We start from the raw sequence: 19,673 nt of genomic DNA on the forward strand, positions 1-19,673 counted from the left end.
GGGGTTGTTTTTTTTGAACCTGTCGAGAAACAATTTGACAGGCCAAATAACTCCAGCAATTAGGAAGTTGGTTTTGCTATAGTTTCTCGATTTGTCAAGCAACCAAATGTATGGAAGAATTCCATCAAGTCTTCTTCAAATTTATGGTCTTGGAAGATTAGACTTGTCAAACAACAACTTATCTGGAAAAATTGCAATGGTGACTCAGTTCCAAAGCTATGATCCATCTGATTTTGCTGGGAATCCTCTGCTTTGTGGAATTCCACTTCAACAGTTGTGCTCTCCTAAGGACACAAGTCCAAATGAACAACCAGTGTTTAGGGATCAAGTTGAAGAAAATGATGGGCTTATAACATCAAGATTTTATGTGAGTTTAGCACTTGGATTTGTTATTGGATTTTGGGGAATTGCCTTCATCCTTGAGGAACTGTACAAGACTCACAATTTTTTATGTTGGAGAAAATAAATTGTCGGGTTTGATACCTGGATGGTTAGGGGTTGGACTTTCAAATTTGACTATCCTTATCCTCTGTTCTAATCACTTCTAGGGAAGCATTCCATCACAATGGTGCAATATGGGAAGAATTCAAATATTGGATTTCTCGATGAATAACATCTCTGGAAGTATACCCAAATGCTTCAACAGTTTGATTAATTTGGCTCAAAAAGCTCAAAAATGAAGTTCAAGTCTAACTATCCATCATTATTACAGCCTTGGAAACGAGACAGAGTCTAAGTATGATGACGAAGAATCCTTGATATGGAAAGGAATAATGTCCAAATACAGAAGTACTCTGGGGCTTGTAAAGAACATTCATTTGTCGAGCAACCGATTAACGGGGAGATTCCTAGTGAAATCACTGGTCTTGTGGGCTTGGTTTCTTTAGACTTATCGAGAAACAATTTAACAGGTCAAATAACTCCAAAGATCGGGAAGTTGCAATCACTCGACTCGCTTGATCTATCAAACAACCCAATACATGGTACGATTCCAACAAGTCTCTTTCGAATATCAGGCCTTGGTAAGCTGGACTTGTCAAACAACAACCTGTTCGGAAAAATTCCCATAAGGTCTCAACTCTAAAACTTTAATCCCTCTTATTTCCACTTCAACGGTTATGCTCTCCCAACAAAACAAGTTCAGAGAAGGAACCAATGTTCAGGGGTCAAATCGAGGAGAATGATGGGCTTATAACATCAGGATTTTATGTGAGTTTAGCGCTTGAATTTGTTGTTGGATTTTGGTGAGTTTGTGAGAATTTGATATTTAGTAGGTCATGGAGATACACATACTACAAGTTCTTGAACTGTGTATACGATTGGCTTTATGTGAGGGTGGCGTTGATCAAGCGACGAGGAATGACTGATGGGTAACTATAAGTACTCTTCCACATAACGAATAATATTGTTGTTGGATTTTGGGGAATTGCCTTCATACTTAAGGAACTGTACAAGACTCACAATTTTTTATGTTGGTGAAAATAAATTGTCGGGTTTGATAACTGAATGGTTAGGGGTTGGACTTTCAAATTTGACTATCCTTATCCTCCGTTCTAATCACTTCTATGGAAGCATTCCATCACAATTGTGCAATATGGGAAGAATTCAAATTTTGGATTTCTCAATGAATAACATCTCTGGAAGTATACCCAAATGCCTCAACAATTTGACTAATTTGGCTCAAAAAGGAAGTTCAAGTCTAACTATCCATCAGTATTACAGCCTTGGAAACGAGACGAAGTCTGAGTATGATGACGAAGAATCCTTGATATGGAAATGAATAATGTCCAAATACAAAAGCACTATGGGGCTTGTAAAGAACATTCATTTGTCGAGCAACCGATTAACGGGGAGATTCCTAGTGAAATCACTGGCATTGTGGGCTTGGTTTCTTTAGACCTATCAAGAAACAATTTAATAGGTCAAATAACTCCAAAGATTGGGAAGTTGCAGTCACTCGACTCGCTTGGTCTATCAAACAACCCAATACATGGTACGATTCCAACAAGTTTCTTTCGAATATCAGGCCTTGGTAAGTTGGATTTGTCAAACAACAACCTGTCGGGAAAAATTCCCATAGGGTCTTAACTCCAAAACTTTAATCCCTCTAATTTTGCTAGGAATGATTTGCTTTGTGGAATTCCACTTCAATGGTTGTGCTCTCCCAACAAAACAAGTTCAACCAGTGTTCAGGGATTAAATCGAGGAGAAGGATAGGCTTATAACATCAGGATTTTATGTGAGTTTAGCGCTTGAATTTGTTGTTGGATTTTGGGGAGTTTGTGAGAGTTTGATAATTATTAGGTCATGGAGATACACATACTACAAGTTGTTAAACTGTGTATACGATTGGCTTTATGTGAGGGTGGCGTTGATCAAGTGATGAAGAATGACTGATGGGTAAACTATAAGTACTCTTCCACATAACGAATAATATTGTTGTTGGATTTTGGGGAATTGCCTTCATCCTTAAGGAACTGTACAAGACTCACAATTTTTTATGTTGGAGAAAATAAATTGTCGGGTTTGATAACTGAATGGTTAGGGGTTGGACTTTCAAATTTGACTATCCTTATCCTCCGTTCTAATCACTTCTATGGAAGCATTCCATCACAATTGTGCAATATGGGAAGAATTCAAATTCTGGATTTCTCGATGAATAACATCTCTAGAAGTATATCCAAATGCCTCAACAGTTTGACTAATTTGGCTCAAAAAAGAAGTTCAAGTCTAACTATCCATCATTATTACAGCCTTGGAAACGAGACGAAGTCTGAGTATGATGACGAACAAGGGTGGATCCATATAGGGACCAAGGTGGTCCTAGGACCACCCGGATGCTAGAAAAACGCCTATGAAGATCCTTCGGGAACCCTCCAAAGATTACAATAGGGAGGACATATTCACGCCTAGGACTATATGGGCTATGCCTAGGAAATTTATTTTGTTAAATGACATAGTTATGGATGGACCGTGGTACAATCAAAATTCTGGTGCAGTGCATCCATGGAGGAGGTAGAGGGGTTGCAGCTTTCCTGCGAGGAAGAAGGTTGAAACTCTTTTTTTTCTTCTTTTATTTGTGACATGGGCCTACCATTGCTACTAAAATATTGCTTTTAAAAAGCACTTTCTCATCTACTATTCTATTTCTTATTATTTTATTTTTAATTTTTATAATCTCTATTTGGTTTTTTTTTTTTTTTTTTGGTTTAATCTCTATTGGGTGAAATGGTCAAAGGCGCAGTTTTTATTGTGAATCCTATTTTATGTGCCAAGAATCCCTTATTTTGTAAATTACATCTAAATCATTTTTTTAATTTTTTCGTAAAATTGTGAAACGTTATTAAAGTATTTACAATATTTTTTTTTTGAACAATTGATATTATCTACACTAAGAGGGAAGAGATGGACTTAACCTCATAATGGAATAGCAATAATGTGGTTCAAATTCGCCTTTGGTGAGAATTAAACCTAAAATCTCTCACTTACAAGTGAAGAAGAATGCCACTAGACCGTAGTACTAAGTGACAAGTATTTACAAATTAGAAGAAGGGATTTTATTCATGATGACCTAGCTTTGTTTTTACCATGATTTATGAATGAAAAATACTATTATTTAGTTTTTGTAAGTTTATCGTTTATTTCTTTTTTTGGACATTTTACATTGGGTGGTTAAGACCACCCAATGTGAGAATCCTAGATCCGCCACTAATGACGAAGAATCCTTGATATGGAAATGAATAATGTCCAAATATAAAAGTACTATGGGGCTTGTAAAGAACATTCATTTGTCGAGCAATCGATTAACGGGGAGATTCCTAGTGAAATCATTGGTCTTGTGGGCTTGGTTTCTTTAGACCTATCGAGAAACAATTTAATAGGTCAAATAACTCCAAAGATTGGGAAGTTGCAGTCACTTGACTCGCTTAATCTATCAAACAACCCAATACATGGTACAATTCCAACAAGTTTCTTTCGAATATTAGGCCTTGGTAAGCTGGATTTGTCAAACAACAACATGTCGGGAAAATTTCCCATAGGGTCTCAGCTCCAAAACTTTAATCCCTCTGATTTTGCTAGGAATGATTTGCTTTGTGGAATTCCATTTCAACGGTTGCGCTCTCCCGACAAAACAAGTTCAACCAGTGTTCAGGGATCAAATCGAGGAGAAGGATGGGCTTATAACATCAGGATTTTATGTGAGTTTAGCGCTTGAATTTGTTGTTGGATTTTGGGGAGTTTGTGATATTTATTAGGTCATGGAGATACATATACTACAAGTTGTTGAACTGTGTATACGATTGGCTTTATGTGAGGGTGGCGTTGATCAAGCAACGAAGAATGACTGATGGGTAAACTGTAAGTACTCTTCCACATAACGAATAATATTATTGCAATTTTGAGTGGCTAAGTGCATTTTTATACAATTGGTCACTCTAATTGTCTTTAAATTTATGACTAATATATGTTGTGCTTTTTCTGAATCTTTTTAGCTCTCGTTAGCCATGCTCCCTTTCAGCTGGAGAAGGAGACTGAAGAGTGCAATTTGAAGCTAAAGATTTAGTGAAAGTGTTACAGTTGATTTAGTGGCCTTTTTGTTTTTGCAATGACGTTATTTAGATTAATATGTGTATCATTTTATCCTTTTCAATAAATTTCCTTGAGAAACTTGCAAGAACTGTTACTAATCAAGTTACCGAGAGAACAAGCAGGCGGCTAATTCATCAAGATTTGATACAGTAACATTGAGAACATCGTACATTAACAAATAATTCAATCAATATATCTCACATCATCAATTGCTGATTGCTTACAATTGAAGCCACATCAAACCACATTATCTTGACAACAGAGAAATACAATTCAAATCATTAAAATCTGATTTAAGTAAGAGCTCACTGTTGGTTGAATTGATTATTCCCATCATTAATTCGTCATTGCCACCTTCAGCCAACGTAAACATGAGGTTACCGGGGCACCAACAGGGCAGTTCAGCATGACAGCTGAACCATTGGACTGGTGGAGCAACCAGACCATGTTCGATAGAGCTGATGCATGCAGCATTGCATGAACGTAGTGGAGATCAAACACCAAGGAAACTGGATTTTAGGAATCATACACACCTCTTTCGTGAGAACAGCATCCTCATTTGCTACAATGAACGCAACTTGAGAATCTGTTACACGTACATAAACTGAAATGACACGTAAGAGTCAAGTGAGTAACATATTCAAGATCTTGTATATATGAACAATTGGTTAACAGAAGCAGCAATTCAGCGAGAAAACATCATCGCAGTTTAGCACTGAAATTACAAGTTGTGAGAATTATGAGAACAAAATAGGGGCAAATTCTGAATTTCAAATGGTACGTTTCAGCAAGCAATTGAGAAATAACACTTAATTAGGATCCACTTTGAGCAAGCAATTAAACAATGACAAAGTACCTGTCAACCCAAAATCCTGCAGATGCACGAGAAGATGAATAAACCTGTCCCAAGCTATGCCAACGATCACTTGATATTCATATCGAAACTCACGTACATTCATCTGACCACAGCGGATTCCTATCAAGTTCATTTCCTTTCCCATAAAATGTGTAAATCCAGTTCTTGAAATCTTGAAAAAGAGATTAAAACCAATCAAAATCGTAGAGATTAAAGAGAGATACTGTCATAGATGAACACAGTGGAGATCTGATTACTGCTGCCATCGCCATAGATACCGAGGAAATCACCATCCGGGCACAACTGAGAATGCAGAAAAGATTATGGAGGGTGAGGGAAATCCTGAGGCCGTGGTTGCAGTTAAAGTTGAAGAAGATGCGAGGATGCAATCGCAGAGCTAAGATAACAGATCTTGGGTTGGGAGCTGAGGCAGGCCATAAGAACGAAGGTTCCCACAGCGTCCTTGAGAAGAACAGCACCTGGTTCTAGGCTGAGTCCAAACATGGTGAACAGAGAGAGAGAGAGAGAGAGAGAGAGAGAGAGAGAGAGAGAGAGAGAGAGAGAGAGAGAGAGAGAGAGTTTCTTGGCGGGAAAGTAAGAGAGGTTTTGGACGGTTGAATAGTGGGTTGAAAGTCCGCTGACTTTCGTTTTCTATTTTGACTTTGGGTTTTATGTAAACACCTTCATTGCAAAGAAATCCTAATTTTGTTTAGTCTGCGAATAACTCGTCATAGATTATTAATGTCGCTACTCATGTCATCGCTTTAATTAGAAAATGTTGAGATTCCTCGGAACTCGATCTTTAATTAAAATGTCCCTATTTTTATTTTCATTACAATGAAAGGGAACTGAACTCTTAACAATCACTTAATCCTAATCCATTTACTGGTCCGGTCCCACTACTTAAACCAACTTCAAGGACTTAAACAGGCCATTCGATAACCATCTATTTTCAGTTTTTGGTTGTCACTTTAGTCAGTGACAGAGGTAAAATAAATAGGGCAGATGAGAGAAGACGAAGAGTTGAAGGAAAATGTGCGAGATGTAGAAGTAATGTAAGAAAGACAATCGAAACTAATAAATTCATCATGTTCTCAAATATCAACTAACCCTAAACATTCACAGCACTAGCCTTCGTCAATGCTCTAAAACCCACCAAATTAATTACCGTTAGATGAATATGATGTGATCTATCTATTGCACAAATCTCAAAATTTAAACTCAACGGCAATCAATAAGTTGGTGTGCATTACCACCACTTCAAGCAGTGGGCAAAAATACTTCAACCAAATCATGATCAGTTCCGGTTCAAACAGTGACTGGGAAACAAGACCTTGACCTTGTCGCATAAACACCAGTTGCCCAACTAAATATAACGACCCCAACAGAGTCCAGTTTCTTTCCATTTCCAGGCACCCATTGGAGGGTGACTGAAAAACACCACCTCGTCAAACAAGCACCAATTGGCTGCCAAAACAATAACTCCAAACCGAAATTTGGGACATTCAAGAAGTTAACAATCAGGACAGAGAAAGCAAACGGTGGGGGCTAGAAATTTAACAAAGTCAGATACATTAACTATTTCAAAGCATGGAACATGCTGGTCAAGGTAAACAGGAAACTAGCAAAAAGAAAATAACACAAAAGGAAGCAGAGATTTTATTTCCCCTGCTTGCACAAGCTATCCTTAGGAAGTTCAACGGTGGCCAAACCCGAACCACATCAAGTATTACAAACCAGTCTCTTAATAAAAACAAAGGTAGTTCTGAACTTTACCCAGCATCTATCTGGTACCTACAGGCCAATCCTAATAACTCTCGAGGTCCAATTAAAGTTTCAGGTCTACGAACACAAAAGCATTTCAAGGGACAATGCATCACAAAGTACTCCTCCCACCAGAGCTATAGCTTCTTGAATGGAAAGCTTCCCTTCATCCCTACGACAACAGAGAAAAACACATTATTGATTGCATAAAATAATCCATCCAAACCATTAAAAGCCAACAAAACTTTTGGCAGTCAATGGCAAATTGCTTAGCATCTAGGATCTCTACAAATTCATATATCATATCTTTGAACTTTACACAAGTACATATGGCAGATTTGGTAGAGCATGAAATGATCAAGTTCCAGGAAGGTTTCCCTACTGCATTGTTCAAATTCAAGAATACGAAAAATAATCATAAACGGCAGCACACAGTTGATACCACACTTTGACTGGTGGGCTAATTAATATGTTTAGTCAGAAATGTATTCTGGTGGAAAGTATTAACCCAACGGAAAATGACAAAGTCCTAACTTCCCTGCCAGTGATTCTAAGGGCGGACCACATATAGTCTGAAAATGGAAAAAGTTCGACGGTGATTCTACTCATTCATTAATTATTCTACACACCGATACTCAAAATAACATGATACATCCCACCATATTCCCAGAACATCATGGAAAGAACTTAGGGCAAGTTTTTTTTTTCCCTAAATAAGTCATTTTACAAGGGGATAGAACGACCATTAAAATTTTCATTAAGCCCAGGTGTGGAGAATAATTTGATGGGGGAGAATGAAACCCGAAAAGAGTAAACTTAAGGACAACATGATGTTTTGAAAAGTTAATACACAAGATTATCAACATAAACTAGTTCCAATCCACCACAGCCCACCACGCCCACTCTTATTTATTACACAACATACAACAATATATTGCATACACCATAGGAGAATTTAAAAATGTAAACATGACGAGAACAGAATTAGAGATAGAACAAGACAGGCAAGCTTAAACTCAATGTTAGTAATCTAGCTCTTAAGCATCAAGGACCCAGATGTTACCATCATTGCTGTCACATCAAGGTTCTCCACCACCAATCACCGGCAATAAATTGCCTGATCGATATGGGGAGGAATTTGCTTTATCTCAGTGCCAAGTTCTTGCTCAATTCTATACCTGCAAGAAAGAAAGAATTAAGTCATCACAATATCAAAACCCATTACATTGCAGCAAATTTGGAATAGAAAAATACATACAAGTTGAAACGGTCCTCATAGGTGATCAAATTCACAGCTAAACCAAGGTGTCCAAACCTTCCGGATCGACCAACCTGCATGTGAGATCCGTGCATACACCACACCAAACAAAGACAGTAAGAAATACATCATATAAATACTGCATCAGTTTCTACTCTATCTTCATCTGCAAACACTGTTTCTTACGCACCCTGTGAAGATATGTCTCTGAGTTCTTCGGAAAATCAAAGTTAATGACAACATTAACTGCTTGAATATCTATTCCTCTTGTAAAGAGATCTGCAATTATGACCCCAGAGAGAGAGGGGGAGGGGAGAGAGAGAAGGGGGGGGGGAGGCAAAAAGATTAGACCAAATCACAAGCATCTATAGCTTTCATTACAAACGTCAAAATTTCAACCATATGAAATGCAACTTAAAACAAAATGAATAACTCAGAAACACAGAAGAACAAAGCATGATATAGAAAGATAAAGCCAACCACATAAAGAGTGAAAAAAGAGTTCATCACATGCACTATTTCTTTGATACCATCAGAAGTGCTAAAACTTAAAAACAATCAGAACTTCGTGGTCTAGAAAAAGTATTCTCACCAAACTTGGAAATTTTTTCTTTGTACTTTTCCACATGCAACCAAACAAAGATCAGCCACATGCTAATAAATACATATTTTTTGTAAGGCCACCTAAATTTCTAAAAGGATCTTTCTTGTGCAAGTATATATTAATTTCAATAGTAAAAATAAAAAGCTTGAAAATACGACATGTAGAGGGGTGGTGCTGAGAGAGAGAGAGAGAGAGAGAGAGAGAGAGAGAGAGAGAGAGAGAGAGCAATAAAAAAGACATACCGGTACAAACAAGATTTCTGCATGCACCATTACGGAAGTCATGAAATACTCTGTTACGATGGTCTTGCAGCATCTTTGCATGGATATAGAAACAAGAATAGCCAAGTTCTGTAATTTTCTTGGCCAACAATTCGACCCGGTTCACAGAGTTACAGAATATGATTGACTGGTTTATTTGAAGCTGAAAAAACAGATCCATCATCACATCCATCTGTGTGAAGTGAAGTTAAAGTACATGACAACAAATAAATAAATAATAACAGTTCATATCAAACCTTAGAGAAAAGGGTGTTTAGGCAGTGGACTTTCTGTCTCTCCTCCACAAAGGCGTAAAATTGTGTAATACCCTTTAGAGTAAGCTCATCCATAAGATTGATAACATATGGTTTTTGCAGATATCTATCCTTAAAGTCCTTGACAGTAACAGGAAATGTAGCTGAAAACATCAAAATCTGTCGATGTGAAGGTAAGAAGCGGATCAACTGCTCTACTGAAGGTTGAAATTCCGGGGACATAAGTTTATCAGCCTGTCAGACATTGACAAATACATCATCAGATTGTTTCAGTACATGATGCTAAAACCAACCAACAATTTTCACCCCTTTCTACTGAAGGCGGAATCTGATCTTGGTATCCCTCCTCTACACTTAAAAGACACTCCTAACAAGTCAAATCACAGATTAGTTGAAACAAATAATGTCACGAGCTTAAAGATACAAGCTTAACCTAAAAACTTAACACACTCCTAAGACAGATCATGAGATGACTAATAGTTCAACATTCAATTTTACCAAATAGAGTATCTACTATAAAAAAAGTTCTTAAAAGTGGAAGCCCAAAACTAATAACACCCAAAAGAGAACAAGGATGATAAAATGTAACCAACAACTTCATTACGTAAAATTAATGGAGAGCTGGATAAGTATTTACCTCATCCATAACAAGCATAGAACAATCTTTCAAGATGCAAACACCTTTCTTTGCAAGATCTAAAATTCTTCCAGGAGTTCCGACAAGTAAGTGAACTGGTTGATATAAACGCATGATATCATCCTTTAAGCTGGTGCCTCCGGTTGTAACCATAACTTGAATTTGCAAATGCTTCCCTAGCTCCTTACAGACTTGTGATGTTTGAAGAGCCAACTCACGAGTTGGAACAAGAATAACAACTGCAGAAGAATAAAACAAGTATCAACACAAAAAGGCTGTCAATATATGGGTTGTCATACAAGCAGTTTCTATAACAAAATCATAATCCCGCTGCCTAGCAGATTGGTAGCATTTTTATACCAGAACTCTGTTAAACACTTAATTAGCAAAAAAAATTCTAGTCTATCAAGCAGCATTTAAAACAAAAGTGTATCCTTTGATTGAGCCTAATGAAATAGATGATGTGCAGGAAGATGAAATTAGATGGTAGAGAACAAACCTTGTATCACATTGTTATCTTGATCAATTTTTTCCAATGCAGGGATGCAAAATGCAGCTGTCTTTCCCGTCCCATTTTTAGCTCTAGCAAGAATATCACTACCAGTTAAAGCAATTGGAATACTTTCTTCCTGAATAGGAGATGGTCTTTCAAATCCCTTCTCATATATTCCCATCAGCAGCTCACGTTTCAGAAAATAGTCCTCAAACTCATTTCCTTTTGTTGCCGTTACATCCTGGAGCAAATCATTAGCAACTAGATTAAGAAATCACAAACTATTATTTTAAATAACTTGATTTTATAGATGTGAACTTAAACAACTTGATATTTCACTCTTGAATTGAACGGTGCGCTCTTCAAATCTAGAGACAAGCATCATATTAATAATACAGTACACATGATCAAGAAATGCATACCAAATAATAAATAACTAACCTCTGTTCTGAAACGTGTATCAGCTGGTGGAATCTTTAACCTGGCCTTCCAATCTTGCGAACTAAAGAGGGTAAGTCAAAGAGAAAACCAAAATAAGATACCATGTAGAGTATGATTTATAACGATTATATATGTTGCACAATAAGGAAAAACAATAAACAGATAAAATATTAACATATAAGTGTTCAAAAAATATGTTACAAGAAAGCTTTTCCATTAGGTAAAATATAAAATTATAAAGTTATAAACCAATAACCAAACATTCTAATTTGATATTTAAAACTGGCATTATGATTTATGAACTCAGGTGGTACATGGAAGCAACTCCAATGTCAAGAATTCCTAAGCATATAACTTGAGTCTTCACTTATACTGAATAACCAACCCGTAGATACAGAAACTTTAAACTACACTATCAACCAGATTGACTAAAGAATCATCAAGAATCTTTGTCCAAGAAACAGGTCTAAAGAGCTAAATTTTCAAACGAAATGACTCAGATGTACTAATTTTAGCGGTTTTAACCCAATAAGAAATTCCCCCATACCCTAATCATATTTTTCCATCTTTAGCCTATATAGAACACCAGCAAACAATAGATAGTTTAATATTTAATACTAATTAGTATAATCACATTTTTTATTGATACATTTTAATGGATGGATCCAGAAAAGAACTAGACCAGTGCCTGTGGCCCTTGCTAATTTCTTTTTCTGTTAACTCAGAAGTATATGGGTCTTCAATCCGATTAATCCCCATGGACACGTGTAGACGCTCCAATCCCCAGCGAGGACAAACAATGGAAGGTGGACCTACAGGACTGTACAAATCCATGGAGAATTGAACATGCGGCAAATGTTTCATGAGGCTCTTATCTCTGCCCATCCTACAATTGGACTAACCCCAGCAGATTTTGGAAACTAATCCCCAAGCACATGTGTCGACACCAATCAGAAAAATCCAGAAAAGCAATGATAGGTGGCCCCATAGGAGAAGACACATCCGTGTACAATTGAACAAGTAACCAATACTTTCCGAGGCGCTTATCTTAGGACTAACCCGAGGGAGATTTGTGACCCTCATCAATTGAAGGCACACTGAAAAAAATATTCTGACCTTTCTACAATTTAGACACCCAAAGACAAGCCAAAACAGATTTTCTTTCAAGGAATTTTTTTGAAATTGGAAACTCAAGCACGAGAAATATCTGACACCCAAATGGAACCCGAACAGGAATTAGATAAGTTACTCCACGCGTCGTACATCCATGAGAGGTCAAAAGCTTATCAATTAAAGACACTCCATTAACACCAGATGGGAAAGCAACTTACCTATATTCCAAAATCAGATAATTTTTCACATATTCCTCAATGTCTTATGATACACATGTAGCATATCAAACTGCTAAAGACCTTATTCAACACAGAATTTCTAAAATAACAATCTTCTGCAGAATAACCATATTCCTCTACATTACGATTCCAATCCAAATCCATAACAAAACCCATTTCACCAAATGGCGCAATAACACAACTAGATTCCTAACGAACCCATTTTTCCTAACCACAAATAAAAGCCAACCATAATAGGAAACATGCATTATACGAAAGAAAGAACACACCTCGGGTCGACAGCTTCCGACTGCACGGTCTTTTCCACCTCATCAACGGCTGAATCAGCACTCGTACTCCCACCCAACTGGCCTCTCCTGAGCCACTGCTGTTGCTGTTGTAGTTGCTGCTGTTGATGCTGTTGGTGTTGCTGCTGCTGCTGCTGCTGCTGAAAGTACTGCTGCTGGTGATGATGGTTCGGCAAAAGGTTCCTCTGTACATACTGCTGCTGATGCGGCGGACGGGACTGGAATGCAGGGTTCGCATTCATGCCGCCGCCCCTCCCAGCTCCGATCCCCGGCGGGTACCTCCCTCTATTACTGTTCATCACAACGATTCAAACCCTAAAACCCTAAAAATTTCTGAAAATCTAAAAAAAAAACAAAATTGAAAGGAACGGGACTAGGGTTTCTCTGGGTCGATAGATCGTAACCGCAAATCGGCGAAACCAAGCGCGAATTTAAAAGGTTTTCTCCGCTTGATAACGAAATTGGGGGGAAATTGCTACAAAACGAAGAGAATGAATGAAATCAAAGCTAAGGTTTTGGTAAATTGTGAGAAAATCGGGGGCTTTTCTGTACGGATCTTGAGCGAAATGAGTGCCTCTGAGTGAAAATTTGAAGGGTTCGTTTGTTTATCTCCAGAGAAATTGAGAGAAATCAGAGGTAATTGTTGGATTGGGAATCCATGGAAGACTTGTGAAAACTCCAAAGGAGCGAGAGAGAGAGAGAGAGAGAGAGGGATGACGAACTGCTTTTTGGGAAAAGGTCTAGGGCGTCATATATGCTTCTATTTGCTGAATGGCCCCCACGGTTTTCTTATATTACATCAGAGTCTCAGACCATCGATTGTTATGTTTTTTTTAAATGAATTCTATGTAATTGCTTGTTTTTGTGTTTTTCTATCCTTTTTTATTTATTAAAAATACGAGATCGATGACACATGCTATACATGCGTATAAGTTAGAAGTTAAGTGTCGGGTAAGGAAATAGAATTGATATAAAAGTTACAGAATTATCGAATGATTCATTTTCATAAATAAGTTATTTAAGCAATTAAGAGAAATGAAGGGCATGTTTGAACTTTCCAAAAATAAAATATCCAAGTGTTAATGCTTATTAATATTTAGCTCACAATTTAAGATTTCTAATACACCATTAAGATTAAGAGTGAAGCAAGAAAATAAACCCAATGAGGGATTCAATTACATTTTACCATCTATGGGATTCTAGGTGTACAACTCGATGTGTCATTTATTATCTGAGGACAACGTACTTTAGAGAGCTTTTAGACATTTTACCACTTAAGAAAAATTCTAGCTGTATAACTCGATGTGTCATTTATTATATGAGGACAACGTACTTTAGGAAGTTTTTAGTTGTAGAACGCGTAGTGCTAAACTTAAAAGATTCAATAATGAGTTGTTATTTACAGGGTTACATTCCTTAGGGAGCTCCTAGTTATCGCACTCCTATTAATGGGACTCACAACATCCAATTTGAGTTGTTGTATGGAATTACATCCTTTGGGGAGCGTCCAAGTGTAGCATTCGTATAATGTGTCGTTGCCTGAGGAGCAATGTATCGTTGGAGGGCCCGTATTGTTGGAATTACAGCAGCCAATAACTCATTTGCTATTTAGGAACAACGCCTATTCGAGAATACAAACTATAGCAATTATATAGATGGACTAACAACTTTTTTTTTTAATAGTAAATTGGGACACACTAAAATTTGCCATTTTCAGCACTAATCTTACCTTCTGCATCAATTGCATTAGGAAGGCCTACTTCCACCGTCAAACTCTCCACCTTTGCTTTTAGTGCTTCTACATTCAAAGCAGCAAGAATATCCTCCTTTATCTTTGCTTCTGCTTTTTTTCTTTCTTCTGAACTTGATTAGACTTTTGCTATATCAGCCCTCAACTCCTCTATTCTTCCACTAATACCGGCTTCATTCACAACTCTCTCAATCTCCTCATAAATCTCGGCATTTGCCTTTACAATCTTCTCCTTCAGCTCTGGAGGAGCAGTCACCACATTTTTCTTTGTCACGCCGACAACCTCCAAGTTAGTTGACTTCAGGACCTCTATAACTCTTTCTTAACCCCCTCTACCTCTTCCATCAAGTCCTTATCTGTTGCTTCCCCTTTCGATGTCTTTTCTCGAGCATTCTTCAAAAGTTCCATCTTCTCTTTTAGCTCGGTTGGTATTCTCTGATTAATCTCAACTTTCAGCTTTTGTTTTCTCTCCTCTACCTCAATAAGTCTGCTAACAATGTTTAGCTTTTCAAGCTTCTACTTTAAGCTAAGGTATGCCCATGGCCGCGACAAGTTATGGTTAAACTCTTGCATGATTTTATCAACTTTCTCCTTCAAATTACGGTTAAGGGGCTGACTTGGTGTGTGTTCTAAGGCTTTAGATAATTCCAACTTCACTGCCTCGAGTTTCTCTTACAAACCCATCGAAATAAATGCATTTGCCATCTCCTTGTCTACGTCTTGCTTCAGTTTTTCAATTGTTTGGATTGTAACTGGATCGGATGGTCCCTTTGCTTCCAGGATCTTCTTTTTTAAATTCTCAATTTCTGCCTCTAAGTCAGCAGCCTTTGGCATGTTAACTTCGGAGGGCTTAATGTTGTGTTTCCTCTTCAGTTCCATTGGAATGCCTTCTTGATAACCTCTTATTAATCGGAATTTAAGCCTCCGATGCTGAAGCAACTCTTCTGTATTTATTTTTTCCAGCTCCTAGGTACATTTAATATAGAGGTAAGAGATAAATGAACGGAAACACACGTGATTTGAGGACACAGAGAGCAGTTTTTACTGTGTTTGACTAAGGCATGGAGTGTGCAAGTACAACACATGATACAAGGACATGGTGATGTGCACACTATCTTTTATGTATATAGAACCTATCCGGACTCGATATATCTTACTTATGAAAGAACCATATTTACCAAAATAATTATGCAAACGGGAGTCGTGTTTAACATTATCGAAGAAATGCTCAACAACTTGATAAGTTTGCTCTCCTTCTAAGAAAATCCAGGCTTAATTCTTTGAAGCATTGAAAGAAATACCAACATGAGCGGACATGAGCAAACTTTGTACGAAAGAAGTCTGTGGGGGATTCCAATAAATTAAACATAAAGGAAAGTGAAAAATGGCCAAACTAAAACAAGAACTATTTAGAGGGAAGATTTCTTGTTTTTTACCCTATCTGTGTGAGAAGATATGAAAATTGAAATTACCTTTATTGCTTGTGTGATTGTTGTCTTAATTTGTTGGGAAGTCCATGCAGGATCAGCATGCGCGCCACCAAGAGGCTCCTGTAACAGCTGCTACAGCATCGATAACAACCAAATCGAACACCATAAACTAGTATTGGCTTATTAGTTTGTCATCAATTTAAACAAAGCAAACAAAAAGTGCATTAATCTCCTATAAATGTTTTCACTTGGAAAAAAGAAAAATATGTATAATCAAAGTTCAAACTAAAACTTAGGCATGAAACTTATATTTTCATGGCAATACTTCAAAGCCACTACAAAGAAAGTAGAAATTGTGATCTTGTAATTCAAAAAAGAGGACGAAATCGTAAGAGCTTGAAAGAAGAAAGAAAAAGATTGAAGATCAAGGAAGGGGAGGAGAACACGACTTATCATATCATAAAAATTCCAACTGCTGAGAATTAGTGGCAGCATTTGTTTTCTCACCTCACAGTGTCATATTAATGAGACGATGTATGATTCATGAAGGAAAAACACTTACGGGAATGATCCCATCGGCGATTTTCAGTCTATAATGCTTCTGAGTCATTATCCTTAGTTTTTCTGCTACCTAAACATTTTCAGAACTACGTTATGATTTAAGAAAATGCCCAATCCCAAATGGGCTCATACGTCAAGACTTCTAATACCTTAGGAGCTATTTGGGAAGATTTCCACAATATTGCAGCGCATGCTTCAGGGCTGTTCCGAGAAACAAAGGCACAAGAAATATGTTACACAAACCATGACATCAAGTCTGAAAAGCAACGATGATCAAAACTTAAAGCACCTCTCTATTCTAATGTTTCGTAAAATTATACTTCTTAAGTAACAATGTTGGAGAAGTGTACCAAGTGAAGGAAGGTAGTATCACCTTGCAATATAGAAAGCAGAGTTCTCCAGCATAAACAGTTTATTGGAACAGGCAATGGCTAGAACGCCACCTAAACCACCTTCTCCAGTTACAACCATTACAATGGGCACTTTCAGGCCAAACATAGTCCTCAAATTCTATGCTATTGCCTCACCCTGCATAAAGAAAAAGTGAAAATGTTTACTTTGTGGTAACATGTTGACAAAGTAAAGAAATGGTCATTCCGAAAGAAAAAGATGAACTATTGATGGGAATTTGCAAATTAAGTAGAAAAGTTGCATACTCACTTGACCAAGTTCCTCAGATTTGAGATCAGCAAAGGCCCCAGGAGTGTCAACAAACGTAACAATGGGAAATCTGTGATGATCGGCATATTTCATCATTCTGAGAACCTTCCGATAGCTGCTAGCAAAGTATGCTCAACCAAACATGGTTCGAAGTATGTTCTAACAAGTAACCTAATAAAAATATATTGAAACATACTCATGAGGAGTTGGCATTGCAAAGTTGCAAGCAATGTTCTCCTTGGTGTTTCTACCTTTCTGATGACCTATAAACATGGATTGGCCATCCATGCTCCCAAGACCTGTCACAATAGCCGGATCATCATAGCAAGCACGATATCCATGTAGTTCCACCCACTATAACATTTTCGTTTTGAGAGAAAAAAGTAAGAGCTCCGATTACTAATTGTTATGCAATCATACGAACAGAAGTTCTAATCTGATGTATATCACCAACTATCTTATATGTAATGTTCAAAATATGATCAAGAAATGTCGGTTTGTTGGGATGTCGAGCGATAGATAGCCGTTAGATCAGTGTCAAATGTTTGTATAAGTCCTTCAGGGCCTAAACTTGAAGTAAAGAAAGATTGGAAACCGCATCATTAAGATATTACTGATAAAATGAATGAATTTATTGTGAATTTTGATATATGAGTCAAAATCTCCTCAGCAAAGCTAGGTATATGATCAAACACTTATGCCAAGTTTGAAATTATTTTGAACAACTTAAGGATGAAGTCAAATGTGAATTTCTCATACAGCTCATGCAATTTCACTCTGAGAAGCAACTTTGACAAATAGTAGGGATTGCCGGACTTGAATTCTCTACCTGTTGATACTTATTCTCCAGTGTAGCAATTTGATCGCTGAAGTCCCGACTAGTTTCATCAGCCATTCTACGTATCTGCACGAAGAAGATTGAATAAATGCCAAAAATTTGAAAAAAGGCTCAAAGTATAAGATGGTTGTTCTTTTTACCGGTTCAATATTATGCAGAATATGCTTTAGGTAACAATAAAATGATGACATCAACAAACCTCAGTAAACTTTTTATTGAGATCAACAAGTGGCTTCTCGAATGGTAGGGTAACTTGCTTTGGCTTCTCAGTCAGAGGCTTGAAATGAAACAGGTAACTCAAGTGGCCGCTGCTGATGTTTGGATCAATATTATGAGGCCATAGATAATCACAGTTCTTCCCCTTTTTAATTTTTGCGCTAACACGAAACTTCCTCTGGTTTCTAATCCTATGACCTTCCAAATCCTTGGACCTGATTCCATTTGCCCTTGTAAAAGAACTTCTGAGCAATTCACTAGCAAAAAGATCCTTTCTTGAAAACGGATGGAACAATTCTAATCCACGATCTTCTCCTCTGCTTCTTCTTCCACAATTTCCAGCAATTAGTGATAGGGTAGTCATCTCATTAAACAACTCACTACCTTTTAAATCAATACATCACCTGCCAAATTTTCACATGCTGCACTCTGCATTTACACAAAAATGCAAGTTTCTTTGAAATTAGTACAAACCGATAGAACAAAATAGTGAATCAGAAAAGCTTTGATTCATTTGCCTGTTTCCGACATATGAATACCAAAGAGGGCAAACAGAAACACTTTTTTTCATGTTACTAGCGAAAGAAAAGCAAACAACCAACAATCACAAACTAAGCACACAAAATTTGAAGATAACAACAAAATTTTTAGATTAACTTCGAATGTATTGCAAATTTGTTTCATAATCAAGAATGCCCTTCGCCTTTGGAAATCCAAGCAAAAGGGGACCTGAATTCTCACCAGAGCCAGATTTCCCCTAATGAAAGAGTTACAATGAGGGCTTCAATTGGAAAAGTCAGGTAAACTAAAAAGAAGAAAAACTAAAAGGAACCAACAACCAGATAAAGCCAAGTTGGAAAAGCAATAAACAATCAGCATCCATCACTCAATTTGTCTAGATAAAGGGCTATGAGAAGTGCCAAATTTAAACAATTCCCTAATTAGGACATAAAATAATTAATTAACAACCTCACCACTCCATCAATATATACATAATACACATTAAGAATTCAAGTTCATGAGCTTACCACTGCATCCAAAACCACTTAATTCCCATGCGTATTAAGTCCTGCTGCAAAAGCTCAAACATTTTCACCTAAAAGACAAAAAATAATCAAAAGGGCACATAAAAAACCATCAAATATTCTTCCTTTCTACTTTTACTCAATTTTCTCATAAACCAAACAAGAAATAAGCATATGGGTACCTTCGAACTTAAGCAAAAACTGCAAAGGTCTTGACTTTTTAGCGCCAACAATTCAGATAAATTTTTGTAGCAAGACGTTTTCAGAAAAACAAAAATTGAAGGAGAGAATGTTGGTAAAATTTTTACTGTTTTTTTTCCGTTGCCAGTTATAGGCTGACTGCTAAATCCCGGTAAAGTGGGAGAGTGGCAGAGTA

At 37.2% G+C, this 19,673-nt stretch overlaps 1 protein-coding gene, 1 long non-coding RNA gene and 1 pseudogene across 2 annotated transcripts; 1 reads left to right on the forward strand and 2 right to left on the reverse strand.

Moving 5' to 3' along the window:
- The first annotated feature begins 5,243 nt into the window (after positions 1-5,243).
- LOC139193740 (uncharacterized) lies at positions 5,244-5,765 on the forward strand. The gene is made up of 3 exons (XR_011578206.1): positions 5,244-5,367; positions 5,469-5,539; positions 5,721-5,765. It is a non-coding gene; the product is annotated as an uncharacterized lncRNA (long non-coding RNA).
- A 1,236-nt stretch (positions 5,766-7,001) lies between these two features.
- Positions 7,002-13,573, reverse strand: LOC103402739 (DEAD-box ATP-dependent RNA helicase 8-like). The gene is made up of 10 exons (XM_029093242.2): positions 12,800-13,573; positions 11,179-11,239; positions 10,744-10,978; positions 10,245-10,483; positions 9,590-9,841; positions 9,315-9,495; positions 8,659-8,747; positions 8,469-8,542; positions 8,274-8,388; positions 7,002-7,382 (listed from the first exon to the last, which is right to left on the reverse strand). Exons 1-9 carry the CDS (start codon positions 13,114-13,116, stop codon positions 8,310-8,312), a joined length of 1,527 nt encoding a protein of 508 aa, XP_028949075.1. The 5' UTR covers positions 13,117-13,573; the 3' UTR covers positions 7,002-7,382; positions 8,274-8,309.
- Positions 13,574-14,436: 863 nt separating this feature from the next.
- LOC103402641 (acetyl-coenzyme A carboxylase carboxyl transferase subunit alpha, chloroplastic-like) lies at positions 14,437-18,456 on the reverse strand (annotated as a pseudogene).
- Positions 18,457-19,673: the final 1,217 nt, after the last annotated feature.

The sequence above is a fragment of the Malus domestica genome, chromosome 01 (genome assembly GCF_042453785.1).
Source record: "Malus domestica chromosome 01, GDT2T_hap1".
Classification (NCBI taxonomy): Eukaryota; Viridiplantae; Streptophyta; class Magnoliopsida; order Rosales; family Rosaceae; genus Malus; species Malus domestica.